Genomic DNA, 25,022 nt, shown 5'->3' with positions numbered 1-25,022 from the left:
GGAAACTCTGGATGAAACAAATATATGCTGCAGGCTTGTTTAATTTGGAGTTAGGATAATGTGCTGCTCACCGTCTTAGGGCAGATATCTGATGCGTCTAGCTGTAGACTGAGAGATTCGAGATTTTTGAATCTTGTGAGGAGACCTGCGACCCCATCTCCAAAGGAATGGCGCTCACATATAGTACCAATGCTAACCAACAAAGACGTGACTTTAGGAAGCTGTGGAATCTTATCTTTGATCAAGTCAACTTGCCGCTCATCTCCCTGACGATCAAATCAAGGGTCAGAAAAAAACAGATGCAATTAAGCAACACGAGAAGGAATATTATCAGCAATAGATCAGATTTGAACTTTGCATCTAGCAAAGCCAACAAATTGAAAGAGTGTGAAACAGACAGTGCAAATAAATGCCGCAGTCTCACAAGATATATACGTAACGATGGAACTAAAAGAGGATGCACGAGCAGGCATCTGACTGATGAACTACAACGCTTAAGGAGGCAGATACTAGAACTATTTGATCCGTCATCGTCCTCGTCCTCGTCCTCGTCCTCGTCCTCCATATGGGTGAGCAAGTCGATCTTTAAGCGCCACACGCGCGGCAAAGGGTCGTGGATCAAGGCTCTGTTACAGACATAAGTGAGGTCCTCGAGCCTCGGTGCCGAGATCCTGAGTGACTCGTGATAGCACTCGTCGATGTCAAGATACAGGAGCTTCGGGGTCCTCAGTTCCAGCAATTCCATCCCCTCAACAGCCTCCATGGACAGCTCCAAGAGCTCACCGGTGTCGAGCACCAGCTCCTTGGTCCCGGCGTGCAACAAGTTGACGCGTATCATGCGCAGCTTCTGCAAGCTTGGGCAGCACAGCGATGACAAGAGGCGAGCAAGAAGGTGGCCACTGTTTAATCCCTAGCGTGAAAGCACGATACGTGAACCGAAAAGGCTCTCTGTTGTGGTACTGTAGCCATAGTATGGGCAGACATCAAACGGTTCTCCTGCCACACTGTAGCTACAGCAGGGGCAGACGCCAAAGTCAGCGCTGCTGTCACATCTAGTCACTGTAACAGCATGACGGCCTGACATGTCTGTATACTAGGATTAGATGGGTAGAGTTGTATATATAGTTTACCACTATAACTCAGTAAAGAGAGCGAGTTCAGTTTTGCTATCTTCTCTGCAGAGCTCCGGTCAACGCTGGTGCTTATGCTGTGTGTGCTCTGTTCTCTCTCCCTTTTTCTACCTCTATCCATAGTGTATGCTCGGCAACGATAGTACGTGATCGACAACGCTGGTGAGTGATCGACTCACCCGTGCCGAAGAGGCTAACAGCCACTGCCCGCTGCTAACTCCATGAATTCGAGGTCCTTGAGTGATGTGAACACCGCGGTGCGTGGGAGTCGGACTTTTGCGCTGCTTAACCCCAAACGCATACACTCCAGCTTTGGGGAGCTAGGAAGAAGCCCATCAAGATCCATTACAGGCGTCTTGTTGTCGATCTAGTGGCAGCAGGCGAAGGTTGAATTGGAAGCCCTTCACTTGGTGATGCATGACGTACCGAATCCACGCCTCAGCTGCTTCCATGGTGGGCGTCAGGAGTTGTTTGGCTGTTGCCTGTGCGGTGGTTTCGGCTGCGGCTGTAGCTACAGTACCCAAGTGCTGAAAAAGCCACCGCCGTAGCGGCTGCAGGCCATGGAGAGAGTACACGTCCATTAACAGCGGATCTTCACTTCGTCGATGCGGGCTTCCGATGCCGCACCCGCTCGCTGCTCCAGTACGTCGTTGACGATGGCGATGTACTGTTGGACATCGCCGGCCGACTTGAACTCCGGTCACCCGAAGAAGTCCAGGATGGGTAAGCGCTTCCAGAGGCCGCGCCGCCGCTTTAACAGCACGCTCGTGCGCACCAGCTCCCTCACGTTGAGGTGCGTCCACCTGAGGATGAGCTCACACAAGTCGTCATCCAGGGCGCTGATCCGATCGTCGCCGGCGCCGTCTTGGTCAACGGTTGGGCTTGGCAGCGGCGGCGTTTGCTTCACCTCCTTCTTCATGGACTGCAAAGGCCGCCGGATGGGGAAGCAGGCAAGTAGTAGCGGACCTGGATTTGAAACAAAGAGTAGTCCTAGTCAAAATTTCATGTGCAATACCATTAAAAAAAAGTTCAGTGATACATGGCTATAAATTAACCAAATTACGATAATACATTTAAGACAAGGTTGAGCTTATGCTTGATCATTTATGAACAATACACCAAATCTTACGGCAGCAGCACCATAAAAAGCCCAATGAGCACAGAATGTCCGGATCAAACTAGAAACAATAGCAGCATATATATATATATATATATAGAGAGAGAGAGAGAGAGAGAGGACGAGGTTAAAATATATCTGGGTGTATTCTGTGAAGTGAGTGCACCCGATACGTGAGCGCGAGCCGTGAGACGCATGAAGCGCGGCGAGCGCGAGGTAAGTCCATGCTCCTGTATGCAAAACTAAATGGAGATAACCAGCTACGTGATGCCACCTAACAGCTCAACCCATCCACCAGGGAGCATGCATGTAGGAAATTTTTTGTTGATTCCAAACAAAAAAATGCGATATCTTCTAAACCATATATCTAATTTTAGTTCTGCTTGAAGTAGGTTGTTGAAAAAAATATGCTTAACAAAACGAGATCCATGAAGGCTGTATTTGATGAAGTTTTTTTTTTAAATACGTAATTGTAATATGTTATACTATGAGTTGCAAGCACTTCTACAACACAATTACAACTTGGCTGAAGCGTATTTAGTACTGGTTGCAATGAAGGATGTATTTGATGAAGTTTTTTTTAAATACGTAATTGCAATATGTTGTACTATGAGTTGCAAGCACTTCTACAACACAATTGTAACTTGGTTGTAGCGTATTTAGCACTGATTGCAATGAAGACTGTATTTGATGAAGTTTTTTTTTAAATACGTAATTGCAATATGTTGTACTATGAGTTGCAAGCACTTCTACAACACAATTGCAATTTGACAGTAGCGTATTTAGCACTGGTTGCAATAAAGGCCGTATTTGATGAAGTTTTTTTTTTCAAATACGTAATTGCAATATGTTGTACTATGAGTTGCAAGCACTTCTACAACACAATTGCAACTTGGCTGTAGCGTATTTAGCACTGGTTGCAACTAATTATAATCTAGTGTAACCTTGTTACTTCTAGTTGCAATTATTCACTACTTAGTTGCAACCCAGTTATTACTCTGATCATAACCAGGTATGATTGCAACTCCTACTGAATAAAAATGCAACCAGTTAGTACTCAATTGCAGCTAGCAAGTACTCACTTGCAACCTAGTTGGTAGATGCACCTATCCAGTTGCAACCCCAGTTAGTACTGGTTGTAACTCATTACTACACAATTACTACTGGTTGCAACAAGTTACTACCCAATTGCAAACCAATTACCACTGATTGCAACTCGTTACTACTCAATTGCAACACAGTTACTACTCAGATATGATTGCAACTCAGAATTGTAACTTGGCGTGATTATAGTGACCAGATGTATATAATATACAGAGTTATAACTAGTTGCAACTAGGTGGTAGACAGAGTTGCAATCGGTAGTAAATTGACATGTAACTCGTTTAAAGGATAAAAAAATATATCCATATTGGATCTAATTTTGCTCAAAATATTTTTTTGAGTCGGATACAACAAACAGTTTGTCACTTAGGGTTACGGTTTAGGAGAAAATTTGTTTCAAAGATTCGAACCAAAAAAAAATTTCATGCATGCATGTTTGGGCGCGCTGGTTGTTCCAAGTTGGTGCGCCCGCCGTCCTGGGTGCATTCTATATACAGGATGTACCCAGGTGTATTATAGCAAAACAGTATATATATATATATATATATATAATTGGGCAATTCTGAAATCTCGAAGTAGCGGAGTACATGAAACAAAGTCATCTGGCTGCAAGGACTAAGGAGTGTAAGCTAATACTACCACATGTCCACATGCCCATCCTGTTCCAGGCATTTGCCCTCACGGCTCACACTGCTGGGTAGGATGACAAGCTAGTGCCTGTTTAGTTCCCAAAATTTTGCAAAATTTTTCAAGATTTCCCGTCACATTGAATCTTTGGAAAAATGCATGAAGCATTAAATATAAATAAAAAATAAAACTAATTACACAGTTTAGACGAAATTCACGAGACGAATCTTTTAAGCCTAATTAGACTATGATCGGACACTAATGGCTAAATAACAACGAAAGTGCTATAGTATCATTTCCTAAAAAATTTCGCCAACTAAACAAGACCCTAGTTTGCTTTCGATTTACCATTCCAATAGACACAAGCTATGAATGCATACAACCAAATATAATAGACACAAGCTATTTGTGCGTCTGACCCAATCCAATCAAAACATAAGGAAACTCCTAGAAGGATCCCACCCCTGGTGCTCTATCACTATAAATTCCTAGAAGGATCCACCCCTGCCCTGGTGCTCTATCACTATTCACTCCACAGGAGTTTTGACGAACAGCTACCGTTCGGCCACGCAGCAAAGGCAATCCCGGTCTTTCAAACAAGCAAGCAAAGGCAATCGCGGCTCCAGCCCACGTTAGCCGCACCGCACCGGTGCGTGCACCCGCCCGACTCTACTCCGAACGGGGAGAAAAACAGCATGGATTGATGAATCGATCGATACGTCGAGGCGATTCCTCTTACGGTCTTACCTTAGCAGGCTGACGAACTGGTGGGAGAGGAGAGGAGCGCGCGCGCGTGACTCCGTGTCGATGTGGCGAATTGGCGATCGGAATGGGAGAGGAGCTGTTGTTGTCTTGTTTCTTTCTCGCGCCGTGGGAAACAAACGGATTTGGGGAGGGCGGACGGGGCGCGCGCCTCTGGTTTTCTTTCTTGGAGCTGTGGGAAAGATGGAAAGATCACGCACGGCACGACCAGGGGCCCAAGGCAGGGACGGGCCAGAAGGAGGAAAAAAATTCGGTGCAGTCTGGCTGCACCCTCCGGCCGTGCAAACTGTTTGGATCTCGCAATTTGGTCTGGAATTGTCAATGGTGGTTTTACGTTTGGGCCTAATTTCGTTGCGGCAGCTCGTGGGCTCATGGCAGGTCCATCGCCCATCGCCACCTGCCGACCTCATACCGCTGCACTGCACTGCACTGCTGCTATGTAGCAGGCCAGCAGCACGCGCTCCTCGACGCTCGCAGATGCCGGTGACAAAGGATGCTCTCTCGTTCTGGACTTGTGCAGGTGACATGTGACAAGGATGAATACTGCCTTTTGTCGGATGGCTTGTGGGTGCTCCTGCTAATAATAAGTGTTGCATGTTTTGCAGTACCAGTTGCAAGTTGCGTCGACGCCCTATTTCAATTCAGACCCAACTGTAAAACCAACGGTTTACTGAAATTTTTACTCCGTGGTAAAAGAAAGTAAAGCAAACGAACTGAAGTTAATGAACTCATTTACATGGGGTTCATCATTGTGAAATGTGAAGCAAGCAAATAAACCCCTCCCCTTAGCATCCAACAAACCATGAAAAGATTTGAGCGACCGAGCCAAGTGCAAATCAGACGTGCACTTTCCACAAACTTGCGACGGTAGATTTGAGCGACCGAGCCAAGTGCAAATCATCATTCAACAATCATTACAGGAATACTCAGCCACTGGAATCTAATCTAATCTATGATCATAACATCTCAATGAAAAGATGGATCACAGGCACGAAACACCAAAGTAACCAAAAGTTCGAAATCATGGCAAATGGTTGCGGTAAGGATACAATTTCAGGCACAGATAGAGGTTCACATTCTAAGAGTTCATGACGAATTACTGGACCTAACCATTCTCAAGATTCTGTAACTACGATAAGTCATCCTCAAAGCACAGCTAAGATCAGGAAGATGTAAGCTTGTGAGTATTAGGGTTGGTGCCGATAGTTTGAGCTAATACCCACTGTGGGCCTATAATGGTCTTCCTCGCGTACTAGGGTCGTACGTTGTATACTGTTTTGTGAAAAAAAAAACAGTAAGAGAACGCTTCCAATGTATAACAATGAAAAAAAGTAGCTGAAGAACAAAAAAACAGACGGCTGATTGGACCCTTCTTTTCAACTTTTGGTAGTTGGTATGTACGTATACACCACAAATGACCTGATTCATGTACAAGGCCGATCTTCTAATGTTGACTTGGCTTCTACTAGTATCTAATAACGAGCCACAACACAGTTTAGAACTGGCAGCCTCTTAAATAGTTTGTCAACTCAGCATTTGTGTTGGTGAGCCCACCAAAGCCTCCGTTACATCATTTACCACAAGCCTGCACAACTTCAATCCACTCATCATTCACTATACTCTGAAGAATATGATGATGTATCACCTTCATCCTCATCTGCGTTGGCTGCTCCATCTCCACCATCGTCATCGTCGTCGTCCCCAATGTCATCATCCCCACCCATCTCAACATCGTCATCCTCATCACCAGCAGGATCTTCAGCTTCATAGTCCTCTCCATCCTCCTCACCCTCATCTCCTTCAGCATCCTCATCGTTATCGTCACTCGCATCATCCATCATTTGTACAGGGCTGGACTCCGAACTGTCCCTTGGATAGACTGAAATCTGCTCATCATATTCCTCGTTCATAGGCTCACCATTTTCCTCCTCTGACTCATCAGATTGAGAGACCGAATTGTCATCATCATCCTTGACATATTCCCTTCTCTCCAAGGCCCACTCTTCTGCACCTGAGCTCTCAGGAGAATGCATAGTGCCAGTGTGATTTGCCTTACTTAACATACTAAAGCTGCCCAATAGGTTTGCCTTTGGAATTGATCTGGCACTGAGCTCAGATGGTTGCCGAGGTCTAACAGTTCGAGGTCCACAGCCACGGCCACGGTTACGCCCACCGCGTGCATTCTTTCGAGGGGCTCTCCCATAGGGCACACTATTGTCATCCCTGGACTGAATCCTGGAAGAGCTGCCAATACCCCTGGGAATCCTACCACCACGACCACGAGATCTACCTCCCCTGCTACGACCTCTACCTCCCCGTCCACGACCTCTACGACCATTGCTGTTAGTTAGCAACGCTCCATCCTGTTGATCAAAATCAATAGGTCTGAACTGTTCTATTTCTTGTTTGTTCTTATTAATAGAAGGGCGGGCCTGGTGCAAGCGGTAGTGTCTTACCTCCTGTGACCGGAAGGTCCCGGGTTCAAGTCGCGGCCTCCTCGCATTCCACAGGCGAGGGTAAGGCTTGCCACTAACACCCTTTCCCAGACCCCGCACAGAGCGGGAGCTCTCTGCACTGGGTACGCCATTCTTATTAATAGAAGGATATCTCGGTGGAAGCTTCTGCACAGTGAAAAAAGAAACAAAATCATGTCACTGATCCAGACATAGCAGATCAAGAGAATCAATTACCACATGTAGTCACCACTAGTCTTTTGATGCAATAATAATAAGCCATAGGGCTCACCATGAAATCTCCAGCTTCTTGCTCCTTATTTGAACCCAACTTTGGATGAAGTGTGTATGAGATGGAAGTATCCAAGTCTAACAATCTTAAGGCGACAGCAGCGGTAGTGTCAGGAACCCATGGAAGTACAGTGGCAGATGCAGAACCTCCAACTGAATTCTGGGTAGCATCTTGTGTTTTTGAATTAAGCAACTCAGTTGTCGTTTCAAAGTTAGATGATAAGTAATCTCGCTTTATTGCACCTTCCAGCACACTAAGCATCTGCAGAAATATGACATGGTAGGATTTAGATACGCACACAAAATTTATACATAAACTTTGATGATAAATTAAAATCAGGCTTCTTAAACCATGCTAATTCTCCTCTTACACAATAGCTATCCAAGTCGGTTCATAAGCGTATATAGTGGTGTATACAGTGGTGGAAGTTCAATACATTAACAACTTAGTAATAGGTGTAACAGTGGTGGAAGTTCAAAAGGGCCAAGGTGGACCATGGGCCACCTCGTCAAAAGAATTTTTTTTGAAAGTACTACTAGTACTCAATTTCACCATTCAATTGCCAAGAAAATACTAATTTGGGCCCCTCTTTCCTTTGGTCTTGTTATAAAATGGTATCTTCTCCAATCCTTTCCAGACTCCGCCACTTGAATTATACAGCAAACAAATATAGCAAAAAAAAAACATGAAATGCAACCTGCAAGACTTCTTCGGCAGATGATGCAGAATACAACTTCACACCCCAAGATTTTCGATACCCATCCGTCCAAAAAGGTAGGAGAGCTTCTGCCGGTACTGAAGCCTGTAACACGCAATCTAACAAGTCACACAAACAGCATTTTTTGCAACAAGCAAAATAAATGTCACTAATGAATGATCATAAAAATGTCACTTTACCTCAATGGTAGCTAAGAGCAGCCTCAGCAATCTTAATCCTACGGGTACAGAAAAGTCCACAATTTGCGTCTTCCAATTAGGATCTGTTCTCTGTTTTTCTTCACATTGTGATGAGTGCTCCAAGAAATTGTGAATGGGTTTGAATGTCTTGTGGCAAGAAGAACAGTGCCTTTCTTCAGCTAAGTATATCTGGTAGCAATGGTCACAAGATTGAATCAACTCAGGGCACCGCTTCTTTCCATATTTCATGGCGTATGTGGATTGGTGACCATAGCACTCTCTCCACATCCATTTCAGAAACACGGAAGCCCTTTTCGAGATAGAATTTTTCTCAGCTTCATTGCGCCCAATCTCTATCTTGAAAGTATCTGAATATGCCATAAGATTATCAGAAGCAACACCAGAAAGGGTACTGCATGGACTTCCAAACTCATTGTTGCAGTTTGGACTTTCATTGCTTCCATTTTTCGAAGTCCGTCCAGTTGTGTGTTCTAAACTAGCACACTTTTTCCTCTCAACAGCTTCCTTAAAAGTTGGCTCGATACTTTGCAACATTGAGTGCAGATGTGACTCACGGATGCCACGAGTATCAAGGGAAGCTACCAAAGCATCAAACGCCTGCATTTTTAATCAGAAATCACGTTAAAGCTCCAGTATAACAGGATCTCACATCATGTAGTCAGTCAAGCTAACTTCTTAGTAACCACTCACTATGTGTGTGTTCAATAGTCAACTTACTAACAGGTTTTGCTAGGAACTGAACGAGATATCTGCAGTTACTGCCAACAATTCAAAACCCTACAAACAGTAATCTTCAAGGACACAACCAACAAGGAATCAGATATTAAAAGACATTCAGAATCTTGTATGAATCATAACTATCTGGAACAAGCAAAACTAGGCACATATAATTTCATAACCAGCGGAAACACAGGTTTCCCAATGAAATAGTGCTAAATGCCAGTAGTATGACCCAAACGTTGTGCCTAACATGACATGGACAAACAAGCACAAAATCTTAAAAGCGAAGCATTTTATAATATCAAATAAGAAGCAAACTTAAAATAAGAGAATGACAAGTTGACAATTAAAGCATTTCAACAAAATATAGATGGTTCTTGTCAGCTATCAAATACCATAACCCCTGATTCATCCAACTTCAATGTTATACCTTTGACCTTCTAGAAGAAAACAAACACCATAAATCCATAATCCCCACCATTCAAAGTTGATCTAGTGTCTAAGATTGCAGTTCCCGCCATTCAAACTAGATCTAAATACCTCCCAGAGGTTACATAAAATACAAACCAATTAACACATTGAAAGATCAAGAATCATCAGTTGAACTACTCTATTTTAGAGACCTCTTATTGAGAGTATTAGTTGATGAAATTGCAACTAAGATTGTTTTGAGGAAACAACTACCTCAGATGAATCAATGACCCTCCAGTATCCATCTCTAGATTCAAAAAAGATTCTTCCCGAACCAGGGTCATAGGATGATGAAGATGCAGAAAACTGCCAATACCGGTTCCGTCTCCGATCTTGTCCAAGGGGTAGCGATCTGTACACGTAAAGCTGTTCTGCCTTGTGACCTATTAAGGATTTCAACTGAGATCTAGTTTTCTCAGATGAAGCATATTGCTGAACAGACAAGCTTTCGGGGTTAATACTCAATTCTCGGCTTACACCATTCCGCTGATGAAATACATCACCAGTAATAAGTTGGTTCTGCTTGTCAACAAGCAAATCATTGTTCGTCAAACTGGCATTTCCGTTATTGTTTTTAATAGGGTTATGCACTGGCGTAAGGGTACTTTCAGCAGCATTTTCTTGATCTGTATCAACCTTCATACCCACACAAGAATCATACTGTGTCTTACTAGTAAAGTCATCCCTTGTACGCCTCTTATCAAGTTGTGCCTCAGCCCACATTTGTTTTTTTAAAGCACTTGCTGCTTCAAGGCGTTCCTGTAAAGCCTCTTGTTCAGATGATGTTCAATGGGAAAATAGCAAGATAACAAAATCACAATAGAAACATTACCTCCAGTATTGCACGGATAGAATTTCCTTCAGTGGCAACACCAATAAGCGCAACCAAAGCATTGAGGCGTTCGTCCACACTAAGATCACAGTAGTCACCCTCAGCTAGCCCCTGTACCCAGGACTCCCCTTGGTTACTTTCGTCTATCTCAGTGTCTTTAGCATCACCTCCAACTTCTGGATCAGTTGAACAACTTGCTTTACTGTCTAAAGTATGCAATGGTACACTTGCACTAGATTTAATCTGAATGCTTGGTGGCACTGATGTGTTCATCACACTGTTTGATTCTTTCTTTATGTCACCAACTACTGTACTTTGTGCACCATATTGAGCTCCAACTAGGGAAGACTTGGCATCCTTGTCCTCAATATTCACGTCATCACCATCAGCGTCATCATCAGCATCATCACATTCAGAATCCTCATCCCTTTCAGCCTCATCCACGTCCTTCTCCACTTCTTCACACTCCGAAAGCGCACTCTGAAACACCCTGATTTTTTCCCGTGCTGCTGACAACACAGCCTCAGAGTCATCTGGGTCCTTTCTGTAAGGAGTTTTAACACAATATGTCGAAGGTGCCGTTCTTTCAAAAAGCTTAGTGTCTCTCGACAATGCCGCAGATATAGATGCCTCTGGTGTCTTACTTGTTGTAAGGTCTCTCAGTCCAGATTTCTGAAGAGAAAAAAGAACAAACCAAAATAGGTTCCATTAGAAATAACAGGTCAGTACAATCTAGAAATTTGTTTGATGTGGATATACCTGGATCTTTTCTGCGACTTCCAATATTGTGAGACCTTTGCTCCCTTCAAGTGACAGTACATGGAAAGCAGCAAACTTTACTGTTCCAGGTGTCAGACGGTGTCGAGACCTGCGACGATTAGTATACCCTCTTTCTTTCATTAAAGCAGCAGCCTTTACAGCCGCTGAACCATTTCGCAGAATGGAAATGACATCTACACCATTACGGCCCTTTAAAAAAAAGCACGAATTGATTAGATATTTTGGGAAATTTCCATCTTGTTTATACGAACAGCAAAAGGAAACAGTTTAAAAAACAAGTCTGCTGCAAATATGCAAGATGCAGCTATACTTTTTTGAATTGTCATGAATGGAACACATACACCTGTACTTAGAATTGAATCCAGTCAATTTCAAGTAAATTAACCCAAAACCTCTCTTACCATAACCCTGCTACTACCAATGTTCAAAAAGGCGGTACTAGGCGCTAGCCCAGGCGCGCTTCAGCGCTGGGCGGAGGGGTAACGCCTCGCCTAGGGGGATAAGCGGAGAATAGGCGCCGCGCCACCAGATCCAGAGCCGCGCCGCCCGAGGGAGGGAGCTGCGCCACCGGATCCATTGCGGGCCGCTTCCTCCAGGCCTCCCTCCTCCCAATCCAGTCAGATGCGCATCCGTTTGAAGGAGAGGGGAAGGGAGCAGAAAGGAAAGGCAGGCCTTGGGTCGTGATGGCGTGGGGAGTGCGCGAGGCAAAGCTGCGGCAACGCTCGAAGGCTGAGCCTGCGGCCTGTCTGCCTGCAGCCGGACTCCACCGAGAGAGAGAGAGAGGTCACGGGAAAGAAGAGAGAAGAAGGTCACGGGAAAGAAGACGCACTGCTCGGGCTGCAGATGAGATGTGGATAAGACAGAGCGATTTTTCGACTTGCCCCTCGACTTTGTAAAAATTTCTGTAAATTTTCTTGCTATGATTTCCTTTACTGATTTCTTACATTCTAGTCCCTAGAACTTCTATTTTTCACAAGATACCACTTCTATTGCTGTAGGAACTTCTATTTATTCAGTATTTCAGCTACTACATTTATATTTATTCAGCTATACATGCTGAATGCAAATTTAGCAAAACGCCTAGGCTAGCCTAGGCTCGCTTAGGCTCTAGGCCATGGGTCGTCGCTGATGGATAAGTCTCATGTGTGGCTGGTCTTTGTGGGGCTATGATGCTCACATGGTCATGGTCCTTGTGGCTGTTTTTCTGTTTTTAGGACAGCATCTTAGACTAGAGGACAGCATCTTAGCTAGGACAGCATATTAACATCTTAGACTAGCATCTTGGCATATGCTTGGCTGGCTAGCAGCCTATAAATATGTAACCCCAACCCCTCAGGTTGGTATAGCATTTGCATGAGCTTGTGTGAGAAATAGACAAGAAAATTGCCCCAACTCCTAGTGTCATCCTCTCTCGATGAGAGTAAGAATTCTCCTACTACCAAGAGTGAGAATTCAGCGACTAACAACTGGTATCAGAGACGTATTATCCTGTAGCCTGAGCATCTCTTGCTCATCTTCTCTCCCAGCCCCACAACAGCCCCAGCTGTTGGCAGCAGCAGCTCCTCCGGCCGCTGCTGTTCACTCCTCTCCTAGATCGTCTGAAGCAGCCCTCTCCCCACGCAGCAGCCCCCCGGTAGCGCGTCATGTCCGCAGGGCAGTCTCAGCGCTCGGTCGCCTCGAGCACGCGGCGTCGGCAGGAGGCCGAACTTGCCGCGGCAGAGGAACGCAAGCGAGCGGCGGCAGAGACCGCTGCGGCGGCGGCAAGGGCGTCGAGGCTGGCAGCGGCGGAGCTGGCAGCAGCCAGAGCGGAGGCGGAGGCAGCGGCGGCGGCGAATGCAGCGCGTGCAGCGGCAGCGGAGGTCGAGGCTCTGCGAGGCAGCATCGGCAGCTCCATTTCCGCTGACGACACCGCCGACGCGGACCTCGAGCTGCTAGGGAGGGAGGCAGCGCGAGCGCGGGCGGCGCAGTGGGTAGCCGCGCACGTCCACGAGCGTGGCGGTAGCCCAGACAGGCGCGGACGCGCCGGCGGCGCTCCTGGAGGAGGCGCGCACGGCGGTGGCGCTCCTGGGGCAGCCGCGCACGCCCACGAGCGCGGCGGCAGCCCAGACAGGCGCGGACGCGCCGGTGGCGCTCCTGGAGGAGGCGCGCACAGCAACGGTGGCGGACGGGTCGATGGAGAGCGCGGCCTTCACAGGCAGCGTGGCTCTCCCCGGATCGGTACCGACGGGTCGATGGAGAGCGCGGCCTTCACAGGCAGCGTGGCTCTCTCTCCCCGGATCGATACCATGGTTACCACGGGCTCCAGGCTGTTGTCAGGGACGTCGGTCCCGGCGGTGGGTGGCCCACCCTCACCAAGACCAACTACGTTGAGTGGGCTGCGGTGATGAGGGTAAAGCTCCAGGTGCGGCACATGTGGGAGGCAGTCCGGTACGGCGACGTCGACTACGACCTAGATCGACGGGCGCTGGATGCTCTCATCGCTGCAGTCCCGCCCGAGATGCAGTTCTCGCTTACCAGCAAGCGGACTGCCAAGGAGGCTTGGGACGCTATCGCTGCGGCACGCATCGGCAGCGACCACGCCCGCAAGTCCACGCTACAGGCACTTCGCAAGGAGTGGGAGAACCTGGCCTTCAAGCCAGGTGAGGACGTTGATGACTTTGCTCTCCGTCTCAACACTCTGTTGTAGAAGATGGTGCAGTTCGGCGACGACACCTACGGCGAGGAGAGAGCTGTCGAAAAGCTCTTCCGCTGCGTCCCCGAGAAGTACAAGCAGATGGCTCGCTCGATCGAGTCGCTGCTGGATCTCTCCACGATGTCGATCGAGGAGGCGATAGGTCGCCTCAAGGTCGTCGACAGTGATGAGCCACAGTCCCTCTCGGGGCCCATCACCACTGGCGGGAAGCTCCTTCTCACTCGGGAGCAGTGGCTTGCCAGCCAGGGTGACCGGAGAAAGGGGGAGCCTTCTTCCGCGACAGGCAGCCGCAAGCGTGGCAAGCCGCGCAGAGACGCCCAGGCCGGGGCGCGAGGACGTGCCGAGGGCGGAGGCGCCCAGGGCGGCGCCGCCAGCAGGCACAAGCCGGCACGAGACGACACCTGCCGCAACTGCGGCCAGCTTGGCCATTGGGCCAAGGATTGTCGACAGCCACGACGCGGCCAGGCCCACGTCGCACAGGCGGAGGAGGAGCCGGCTCTGTTCATGGCACATGCCAGCATCGAGCTACCTCCAGCGGCACCGGCCGCAGTGGCTCTCCTCCACCTCGACGAGCCAAAAGCACACGCCCTCCTCGGCGACAGCTCCGGCAACGACAAGACTGACGGGTGGTGCCTCGACACCGGCGCCACCCATCACATGACCGGTCGACGGGAGTTTTTCACCGAGCTTGACTCTAGCGTTCGAGGCTCCGTCAAGTTTGGGGATGCCTCCGGCGTGATCAAGGGCGTCGGCTCCGTCATCTTCACCACCGTGTCTGGTGAGCACAGGCTGCTCACCGGAGTCTACTACATCCCCGCGTTGAGGAACTCCATCATCAGCTTGGGACAGCTGGATGAGAACGGTTCGCGCGTGGTGGTTGAGGACGGAGTCATGAGGATTTGGGATCGTCGTCGTCGCCTTCTTGCCAAGGTATCCAGAAGCGCAAATCGACTCTACGTCCTTAACGTGCAGGTGGCACAACCCCTCTGTCTCGCTGCTCGTCGGGACGACGAGGCGTGGCAGTGGCACGAGCGTTTCGGGCACCTTCACTTTGAGGCCCTGAAGCGGCTCAGTGCCACGGAGATGGTGCGAGGCCTGCCGTGCCTCGACCATGTGGAGCAGCTCTGCGACGTCTGCGTGTTGACGAAGCAGAGGCGACTCCCCTTTCCCCAGCGGGCGAGCTTTCGAGCCAAGGAGAGGCTCGAGCTTGTGCACGGGGACTTGTGTGGCCCGGTGACACCGGCCACACCGGGAGGACGACGCTACTTCCTACTGCTCGTCGACGACCTCTCCCGCTACATGTGGGTGATGGTCCTCGGCAGCAAGAGAGAGGTTGCGGACGACATCAGGCGCGCGCAGGCTGCTGCGGAGGCGGAGTGCGGCCGCAAGCTGCGCGTGCTGCGCACCGACAACGGCGGCGAATTCACGGCAGCTGAATTCGCGTCGTACTGCGCTGATGAGGGCATTCGGCGCCACTACTCCGCGCCGTACAGCCCGCAGCAGAACGGCGTCGTCGAGCGGCGCAACCAGACGGTTGTGGGGATGGCTCGGGCCCTCCTCAAGCAGAGGGGGATGCCGGCTATCTTCTGGGGAGAGGCGGTGGTGACGGCCGTCTACATCCTCAACCGCTCGCCTACCAAGGCGCTCGACGGCAGGACGCCGTACAAGGCCTGGCATGGGCGCAAGCCGGCGGTCTCCCACTTGCGGGTCTTCGGCTGCCTCGCATTCGCCAAGGAGCTTGGCCACATCAGCAAGCTCGACGACAGGAGCACTCCGGGAGTGTTCATCGGCTACGCGGAGGGCTCGAAGGCCTACCGCATCCTCGACCCGAAGACACAGCGTGTGCGCACGGCGCGCGACGTTGTGTTCGACGAAGGGCGAGGATGGGCGTGGGACAAGGCAGTGGACGACGGCTCGGCTCCGACGTACGACGACTTCACTGTCGAGTACGTCCACTTCGAGGGAGCTGGGGGAGTAGGCAGTTCTTCTTCAGCGAGTGCGTCTACCCCGGTCTCCGAGCCTCCACCGACCCCGGCACCTGCTACTCCGACAGCACCACGCTCTCCAGCCAGGACCTCGGCTGCGATGAGCTCTTTGCCGGCTCCACCACAGCCGGCAACGCCACGCACTCCAGCACCGACAGGCACCACTCCGGGCACGTCTACTCCACCACCAGCTCGTGTCGAGCACGGCCCGGTTGAGCTCGCTACTCCGCTCTCTCACGACGAGGAGCGCGTCGACACGTACCACGACGGTGAGCCGTTGCGGTACCGTACGGTGGAGAACCTTCTCGGCGACCAGCCGGTGCCGGGACCGGTGCCTCACGACCTGGAGGCGCAGTTGCACCTTGCGTGTGACGACGGCGAGCCTCGGTCGTTTGCAGAGACCGAGAGACACGCGGCATGGCGCGCCGCGATGCAGTTGGAGATGGATGCGGTTGAGAAGAACCGCACCTGGGAGCTTGCTGACCTTCCCCGTGGTCACCGCGCGATCACCCTTAAGTGGGTGTACAAGTTGAAGAGGGATGAAGCCGGCGCCATCGTCAAGCACAAGGCTCGCTTGGTGGCACGAGGTTTCGTGCAGCAGGAGGGGGTCGACTTCGACGACGCTTTTGCTCCCGTGGCACGGATGGAGTCCGTGCGACTCCTCCTTGCGCTAGCTGCCCAGGAGGGCTGGCGTGTTCACCACATGGACGTCAAGTCGGCGTTCCTTAACGGCGACTTGAAGGAGGAGGTCTACGTGCACCAGCCGCCGGGATTTGCGATCCCCGGCAAGGAGGGCAAGGTGCTCCGCCTGCGCAAGGCCCTCTATGGCTTGCGGCAGGCACCGAGGGCGTGGAATGCCAAGTTGGATTCCACGCTAAAGGGGATGGGCTTCGAGCAAAGCCCGCACGAGGCGGCCATCTACCGACGGGGCAATGGAGGAAATGCCCTGCTGGTGGGTGTCTACGTCGACGACTTGGTGATCACCGGCACCAAGAATGCGGAGGTGGCGGCATTCAAGGAAGAGATGAAGGCCACCTTCCAGATGAGTGACCTGGGGCCTCTCTCCTTCTACCTGGGAATCGAGGTGCACCAGGATGACTCCGGGATCACGCTTCGACAGACCGCCTACGCCAAGCGCGTCGTTGAGCTAGCTGGGCTCACCGACTGCAACCCAGCTCTCACTCCGATGGAGGAGAGGCTGAAGCTGAGCCGCGACAGCACGACGGAGGAGGTAGACGCTACACAGTACCGGCGCCTTGTGGGGAGCCTTCGCTACCTCGCCCACACACGGCCGGACTTGGCATTCTCCGTCGGCTACGTTAGTCGGTTCATGCAGCGACCGATGACGGAGCACCAGCAGGCTGTGAAGAGGATCATCCGCTACGTTGCGGAGACTCTCGACCACGGCCTCTACTACCCGAGGTGTCCTGGGGCGGCACACTTCGTCGGGTACAGCGACAGCGACCACGCCGGCGACATCGACACCAGCAAGAGCACGAGCGGGATCCTCTTCTTCCTCGGCAAGTGCCTCGTTAGCTGGCAGTCGGTCAAGCAGCAGGTGGTGGCCCTGTCCAGCTGCGAGGCCGAGTACATAGCGGCCTCCACCGCTTCGACTCAGGCGCTCTGGCTCGCTCGACTGCTTGGTGATCTCCTCGGCAGAGACACTAGAGCGGTGGAGCTCAGGGTGGACAGCAAGTCCGCTCTGGCCCTGGCAAAGAACCCCGTGTTCCACGAACGCAGCAAGCACATCCGGGTGAGGTACCACTTCATCCGAGGCTGTTTGGAGGAAGGGAGCATCAAGGCGAGCTACATCAACACCAAGGACCAGCTTGCGGACCTGCTCACCAAGCCCCTTGGGAGGATCAAGTTCCTTGAGCTCTGCTCCAGGACCGGGATGGTTCAACTCTCCCACAAGACGACGCACAAGACTTAGGGGGAGAATGATGGATAAGTCTCATGTGTGGCTGGTCTTTGTGGGGCTATGATGCTCACATGGTCATGGTCCTTGTGGCTGTTTTTCTGTTTTTAGGACAGCATCTTAGACTAGAGGACAGCATCTTAGAGGACAGCATCTTAGACTAGAGGACAGCATCTTAGCTAGGACAGCATATTAACATCTTAGACTAGCATCTTGGCATATGTTTGGCTGGCTAGCAGCCTATAAATATGTAACCCCAACCCCTCAGGTTGGTATGGCATTTGTGTGAGCTTGTGTGAGAAATAGACAAGAAAATTGCCCCAACTCCTAGTGTCATCCTCTCTCGATGAGAGTAAGAATTCTCCTACTACCAAGAGTGAGAATTCAGCGACTAACAGTCGCCTAGAAACCGACTAGTGCCTTCTTGAACATTGGCTACTACTGGTGATCCACTTAACACCTATTCATTCCCTGGAAGTGCTAACAAACCCATTTAAGACCTAAATCCTTAAGGCAACAGATACCAGTCTCTAGTCAGCTTTAAGACTCCAAACAGTAATGTGTATAGTATATATGAGTTTCTCATAAAATGGTAGTTTTCTAGCAGATGCCAGCGGCATCGTCCAATTACACCTTCCCTCTGCATGGGATCACATTTTGGCCATGTAAAATCGAATGGACAATCTAGTCCGTCAACTATCACCCATGAACCAAATGAAGACTTGTCTGCTTATCAGTCCAGGAAGATATGCTAATTAAGCCTTGAAGCACTAATTTCACATGTTTTCAACAAAAGAAATTAATACATAAAGCAATGACATTAAAATAAGCCAGAATTATATAACCATTTATTATTTCGCCTATCCACAATTTTATGATGCCCCTCAACATGGTGATTCCAGATGCCTAAAATACAAGCAGTGTGAATGTCTAACCCCCCACCCCACAGACACCCATTCTCAAATAGCTATCGTTTAAGAATGCGTACACTAACTTTTACACCTACTAGACAAGAGAAACATACTCTCAGATCATTATATGTTTGACATATCCTGCTATTATAGGATGTAGAAAAAGTAACTGTCAAAGGTGTGTCTTGAAGACAATGACATTGCCTAAAACGACAAGTAAACAAGAATGGAGTATTGGCTAAGCAATACAATCATGTTTTCTCGAAATTACTCAATGAAATATAAATTACTCCACATGATTATAATATAACTGTCAAAGTATCATCGAGGTTCACAACGGAAACAATACCTCGTTATCTTCGCGGTGATGGACAATTTCAGCATCGCTTTTCTTTAACTGAGGCCCGAAACCAGCACATAAACCAAATTGGCGCAATATTTCAGGCCATGTAAGAAAGTTCAAGTGGCGCCGCCAGTTAAGTATGTTGATGCCCCAAGCATACGCCTAAACAAGAAATGTTTTTTCATTAAAAAATCATCACTATCCTTCAAAAAAGAACGTTTTAGAGAACCAGCAATTCTGAACACATACCCCTTCAACAATTTGTGGGTGGCCACCTCCAGGATTAGCAGAACTGCTCTGATTTACGCCTAAAGCAACTGAAGGAGTCCGGGCAACATCCTCAATATCTTTAATGATAGATTTCAGCAGAGCAACATGCAATTCACCTAAGAGCCTTGAATCCTATCAGATGAATAAGAAGAAGAATTGGTTATGGCACACATCTAAATCCATGAAATGGTATAAGAAAGGGTTCAAAGATATGATGAAACAGTCATGATCCAACAATCAAATTTTAGTTTAGTATGGAAAAGGAAATGTAAATTATATCACTCACAGGAGTTAAATGAGACAGTGCATGACATCATAATACGCTGATATCTTTACTCAATGAAACAAGTAGATGGTACAAATGAAAAAGCCTAGGACCACGTCCCTGTCCTAGTTGTCATCAAGATATAAAATGAACCAGCATCATGTCATCATATCAAGACTACCTTCCAACATGATATGCTATATCAAGAACTTACATAATCATGAAGAGCCTGCACGAACTCATCCAATGTGAATGATGGAAGCCCAAGAATATCACCAAAGGTAACAAAAAACTTCCAAACCTGGATTTCATCAACAACACGTTCTATTAGAAACATTAATGAATATAAATTCTAAGGCGTGATACACTCTTAAGATATGCAATTCCATGATGCAGTAGCAGGATAGCCAAAAAGTAGCAACACAAGGAGAATACATGATCCAATAGAATCATAAATCACAGCAACAGAAAAATGGGCTTTCAAAAAGGACAAAGCAGAGACATCAATAGGCCTATTGAACTTCTGTATTCTAGTTCCTGTCCACTGAATAATCTTATCTTAGGAAGGGAAGTATTTTCTTACAGCAAGAGCTATGTCGAAAATTATAAAGCTTTTCATAACCACTCATTGTTTCAAAAGGGGAAAATGTACATTCTAAAGATCAGGAGGTACCATCAAAAGGTTTCCAATAATATCCTCGGAAGCTGCCCATGGTTTTATTGAAAAAGGCACCTTCAGTTTCACAGTTTCAGGAGGAAACTTTCCCAGCATTCCTGCAAATGGAAAAATCAAAATTTATTACATCACATCAAGCAGTGTAAGTGGTCCAGAAGCACAGATCCATGAATGTGGAGTGTACCTCTAAATGAATCAAGCTGCTGTAATGTGTCACTATCAAGAGAAACCATCGAGGGCAGCCCTTTACTACGAGAGGCCAGTTCTAATAGTTCTAAGCGCTCATCTTCCATCAGTTCCATACTCTCTCGCGCAATTCTACGTGCTGTAGCCCTCTCATTAGCAGCCTTCTGCTTCGCAGCTTCTTTCTCTCGTCGAAGCTCCTCTTTTTGTCTTAGTTTTTCAGCCTGTGCATGCAACAAATTGTGAACTAAACAGTGCCAGCGTACTAGACTTAAAAGTCTGCAGTTTACTCAATTTGTATTACAAACTGCAGAAACTAGCAAACTTACTCTTATAGATTGTTTCTGGATAAACTTCTCCATACGCTTGTGTTCACGTCTTTGTTCCCTTTGCAATTTCTCTTCTTCCCTCTGTCTTTCACGCATCAACCTCTCCTCTTCCTTACGTATCTCACGATCAAGTCTCTCTGTTTCCCTCCGCATTTGTTCTTCTCTCTGCAGAAATACGAAAAAAATTAATAATGCATCATGAAAGGTATGCATGAACTTTCTTAGTGCAACTAAGGAAGACCTTTCTGTTCAGCAGATCTTGCTTCTCAAGCTCCTTTCTGATTCTCTTTTCATGAGCCTCAACCTCCCTAGCAATCTTAGCTTCCTCATTATGCTGAAGTAACGATAGACAAAGATAAAATTATATAAAAATGTAATAATACAAAAGAAGACGTTTAGCTGAAATTTGGCTGCTGCTGATTTGTTGTGAGAGGAAAACACTGTTTCTACGCTGAAAAGTACTGCTGAAGCAGTGCTGAAAAACAGGGCATATATCCACAAATGCAGCGAGAACATACCTTGCGCTTTCTGTCCACACGATATGTATCATCATCATGATATCCCATTCTTTCAGAGGATGCGAGGGAGCTTTCGAATCCGGGAACTTGAGGTATGCCAAATTGGCCGTGGATTGGAGCTGGGCTAACATTAATATTTGACAAAGCCCCCTCATGATCTGTCAATGCCGATGCAATGGGCGATCTGCCACGTTGAGCCAAATGGCTAGAACCAGATGATTGACTGTGAAACGTATAGCCAGGTGCCTGCTCAAGTCCATGTAGAAAGCGTGAACCTGTAGACAGAGGAGCTACCCTCAAGTTTGACGCCTCTGCTGGAGCATCATAGAAGCGCGACTGGCTTGCCCTCTCATATGTGTCACTTGGCTGCTCAGGAAGAAACTGGTATTCATGTACTGCCTGTGAGCCAAGATGAGAAGACCCAACCAAGGACTTTCGTTTCCCTGTATTTGGAAGTAAAGGGTCTGTGGTAGGCAAGAATGCCGAAGCCTACAAAGGGGAAACAGATTTTAAAGTTTAAACTGATCCATGATTGGATTATTTAAGAAAACAATAACCTCATCCAGAACAAAAAGCAGCGGACAAGAGATAGATTATAACTCAAAAACTCCGAACAATGCAAATCCATGAGGTGTGATAAAGTATAATATAATCATGAAACCAATGTACAGTAACAAATCTAACCAAAAGACTATGCTCTATAAAGAGAGCATATGCACATATGGTGTCCATTCCCTTCAATGCAACAATATGCATGAAATGAATAAAACATGCAACACAGCAGCGCATGACTCGAATACCATTACAGCGCATATCTTATTAGAACAAAAACACTATTGCACAGCCTTGGCTTACGGAAAATGCCAAAAATATCATTAACTGCAAACTGCAGCCACTATTCCAGTGAAAAGAATCCCTATGAGAAGGCAGATTGATGGAAACAACACATAGAAAAATGGATAGAGTCTCTATTTATGTCATCTATTCAAAGACAAGGAGTCGATGAAGTGGTAAAAAAAACAAGCATTTGTCTGCAAGCAAACTAATGCATACCTTCATGGGTTTGGGATCATGCCCAGAAAACATCTTGGCCTCATATGATCGGAAGGGCTGCTTTGGTGGCTCAGGAACTGCTCCAAAACATTCAAAATAAATAGCAGAAAGTAAATCAGCATAATGTAAATAAGGCAAGAATACATCGGCAACAATTCAGATTTCAGACTCTACAAAACAATCTGCGTCGAAACTTTCCAACGCTATAAAAAGACATAGTAAAATAGAAATCTGAGTCTATATCCATTACATTTAATACAACAACAACAACAACAACCAAGCCTTTAAGTCCCAAACAAGTTGGGGTAGGCTAGAGTTGAAACCCATCAGAAGCACTCAAGGTTCAGGCACGTGAATAGCTGTCTTCCAAGCACTCCTATCTAAGGCTAAGTCTTTGGGTATATTCCATCCTTTCAAGTCTCCTTTTATTGCCTCTACCCAAGTCAACTTCGGTCTTCCTCTGCCTCTCTTCACGTTACTATCCTGACTTAGGATTCCGCTACGCACCGGTGCATCTGGAGGTCTCCGTTGCACATGTCCAAACCATCTCAACCGGTGTTGGACAAGCTTTTCTTCAATTGGCGCTACCCCTAATCTCTCACGTATATCATCGTTCCGAACTCGATCCCTTCTTGTATGACCACAAATCCAACGCAACATACGCATTTCCGCGACACTTAGCTGTTGAACATGTCGTCTTTTCGTAGGCCAACATTCTGCACCATACAACATAGCAGGTCTAATCGCCGTCCTATAAAACTTGCCTTTTAGCTTCTGTGGCTTCTAAATCGGTCTTATGTATGTATTGTAAATTTATTTGAAAAATATATATTAAGGCATCAAATATAACGCATCATGAGCACAAGGTTCTTACCGATAGGTGCGCCAAATGCACCAGGAGGAAGTGGATCAAATTCAATACCAAGCACTGGCCCATCGTCCCTCAAAGGTTCCCCGATAAGTACTTCCACAGAATCGATCACCCGGTGCTCCGCTTGCGTAAGGTGCACTGGTGCCATGTGAGGCAGCATAACTTGTGGTGGCTCATAGTATCTCCTCCCAATCTCCGGCACAGATAGCCTAGGCACAGCCGATGACCGGCCAGGCCCTCTCCTGGAATAGGGCGGCAGCTGCTCACCATAGGTTCCAACAGTCCCTAATATCATCTCGCTGGGTGGCAATGGAGGCGGAAGCACAGGCGGCGGCGGCGCTATGACTGGGACGCTAACCTCCTCGTCCCTCAGCTGCCTCTTGGCCAGCGGTTTTCGGTCCTTGAGCCGGCGGTGGCAGAACCACATCTGCAGCTGCCTGTCTGTGAGGTTCAACTGCACCGACAGCTCCGCCCGCTTCGTCTCGTTTGGATACGAATCCTCTACGCAAACAAAATCCCCATGAAAACCACACGCATAATTCAATCAAAAGCTCGCGAAAACAAACCCCCAAAACATTCAGAATCATCAGTAGTCGACGCACCTGCATACGTCCTCTCAAGAACCTCCAGCTGGTAGGGCGTCTTCATGACGCGCTTCACCGGTGGCTTCTCCCCGGATCCGGACGCGCCAGGTGAGCTACTCGCACCACCAACGGCCGCGGGGACCGACGAAGGGCCGGGACTCCCCATCCCCACCGCCGCCGGCGGCCCGGAGCCCCCGTCGTCGGAGGACTCCATCTCCGACGACCGTAACCCTAGATTCGCCTCCACCAGACAACAAAACACACACGCGAAGACCAGGCCACACAGAAGAACAACCACCACCTAATCACACGCTACGGCGATTTCCCCCAATAAATACACAGGCACCGAGCCCGAAGCGAGTCCGCGGCTCGATCGGCGCCGCGAATTCCACCAACGAGTGGAAGCAGGTAACGTCGCAGCGCAAACGCGAAGTAAGGATCGGTGGACGCGCCCCAACCCGGACGCGGAGAGTAATAGGGACGCGGGCGCGCGCGACCGCGATGAGGAAGAGGAGCAACAGGGGAGGCCACAGATGCAACTCCTCCTCCTCCCGAATTGGTCAGGGGTTTGGATCGCTTCCATGCTAATAAAAACCTTTTGGATTTGATGCCTCCGACTTTTATTACTGCCTTGCTGCTGCTGCTGGCGTTTGATGCTCTTCCGTTCCGCTGCGCTGCCTGGGGGAGTAGTAGTATCCTCCCTTTTTTTCCCTCGATGCGGAGGAGTCAGGCTCAGCAGCCAAGGAAAGAAAGGGAGCAGTGATGTGGATCTGTTCTTGGAGTGGTGTGGATTTCGTGCGTGCGCGTTGTGAATCTCGCGGCGGGCTGGGACGTGCGCGCGTTCATCGGTTGGGGGTGGTTGCGGCTGCGTTCCTCGTTCTCGTTCGTGCGATGAGATCGTAGAACTGTTGACGGATCTTCTGTGGCGTGGGGCGCGGAATGTTTGTGGCCTACGGGGCAGCGGGGCCCGGTGGGTGGCCGCGCTTCGCGTACCAAAGGGTGCCCGACCGGTGGACGAGTCTGCACTCGATGGTCTGCGGTCGTGGTCCGTGGGACCCGGGGGCTGGTCGAAGTGGAACTTTCACAGATCGTGACTGTAGGAGTGGTGTTGTACGACTGTGTACAAAGCTTGGATTTGGTTGGGACGAGGAAAGGAAAGTACTCCATGCACTTCTTCTACGTTTAAGTGTTTTTTTTTATATTCAGTCAATGGCCATG

General features: G+C 48.6%; 1 protein-coding gene across 2 annotated transcripts; it reads right to left on the bottom strand.

The window, feature by feature from the left end:
- Window positions 1-6,093: 6,093 nt before the first annotated feature.
- On the bottom strand, window positions 6,094-24,713 carry LOC136513000 (homeobox-DDT domain protein RLT2-like). Of its 2 annotated transcripts, none has more exons than XM_066507002.1 (19): window positions 23,823-24,713; window positions 23,224-23,721; window positions 22,350-22,426; window positions 21,297-21,785; window positions 21,020-21,112; window positions 20,779-20,943; window positions 20,451-20,673; window positions 20,264-20,364; window positions 19,805-19,891; window positions 19,305-19,457; window positions 19,062-19,217; window positions 11,186-11,395; window positions 10,427-11,098; window positions 9,808-10,353; window positions 8,383-9,000; window positions 8,183-8,287; window positions 7,486-7,746; window positions 7,197-7,361; window positions 6,094-7,103 (listed from the first exon to the last, which is right to left on the bottom strand). In XM_066507002.1, exons 1-19 carry the CDS (start codon window positions 24,016-24,018, stop codon window positions 6,348-6,350), a joined length of 5,571 nt encoding a protein of 1,856 aa, XP_066363099.1. In that variant the 5' UTR covers window positions 24,019-24,713; the 3' UTR covers window positions 6,094-6,347. The 2 variants fall into 2 exon arrangements, with proteins under 2 accessions (XP_066363099.1, XP_066363100.1); XM_066507003.1 differs by having other exon boundaries at window positions 7,197-7,358.
- Window positions 24,714-25,022: the final 309 nt, after the last annotated feature.

This window comes from Miscanthus floridulus, chromosome 16, assembly GCF_019320115.1.
Source record: "Miscanthus floridulus cultivar M001 chromosome 16, ASM1932011v1, whole genome shotgun sequence".
Taxonomy (NCBI): domain Eukaryota; kingdom Viridiplantae; phylum Streptophyta; class Magnoliopsida; order Poales; family Poaceae; genus Miscanthus; species Miscanthus floridulus.
Note: the sequence above shows the minus strand (reverse complement) of the source record. Positions and strands in the feature narration are given on the sequence as shown.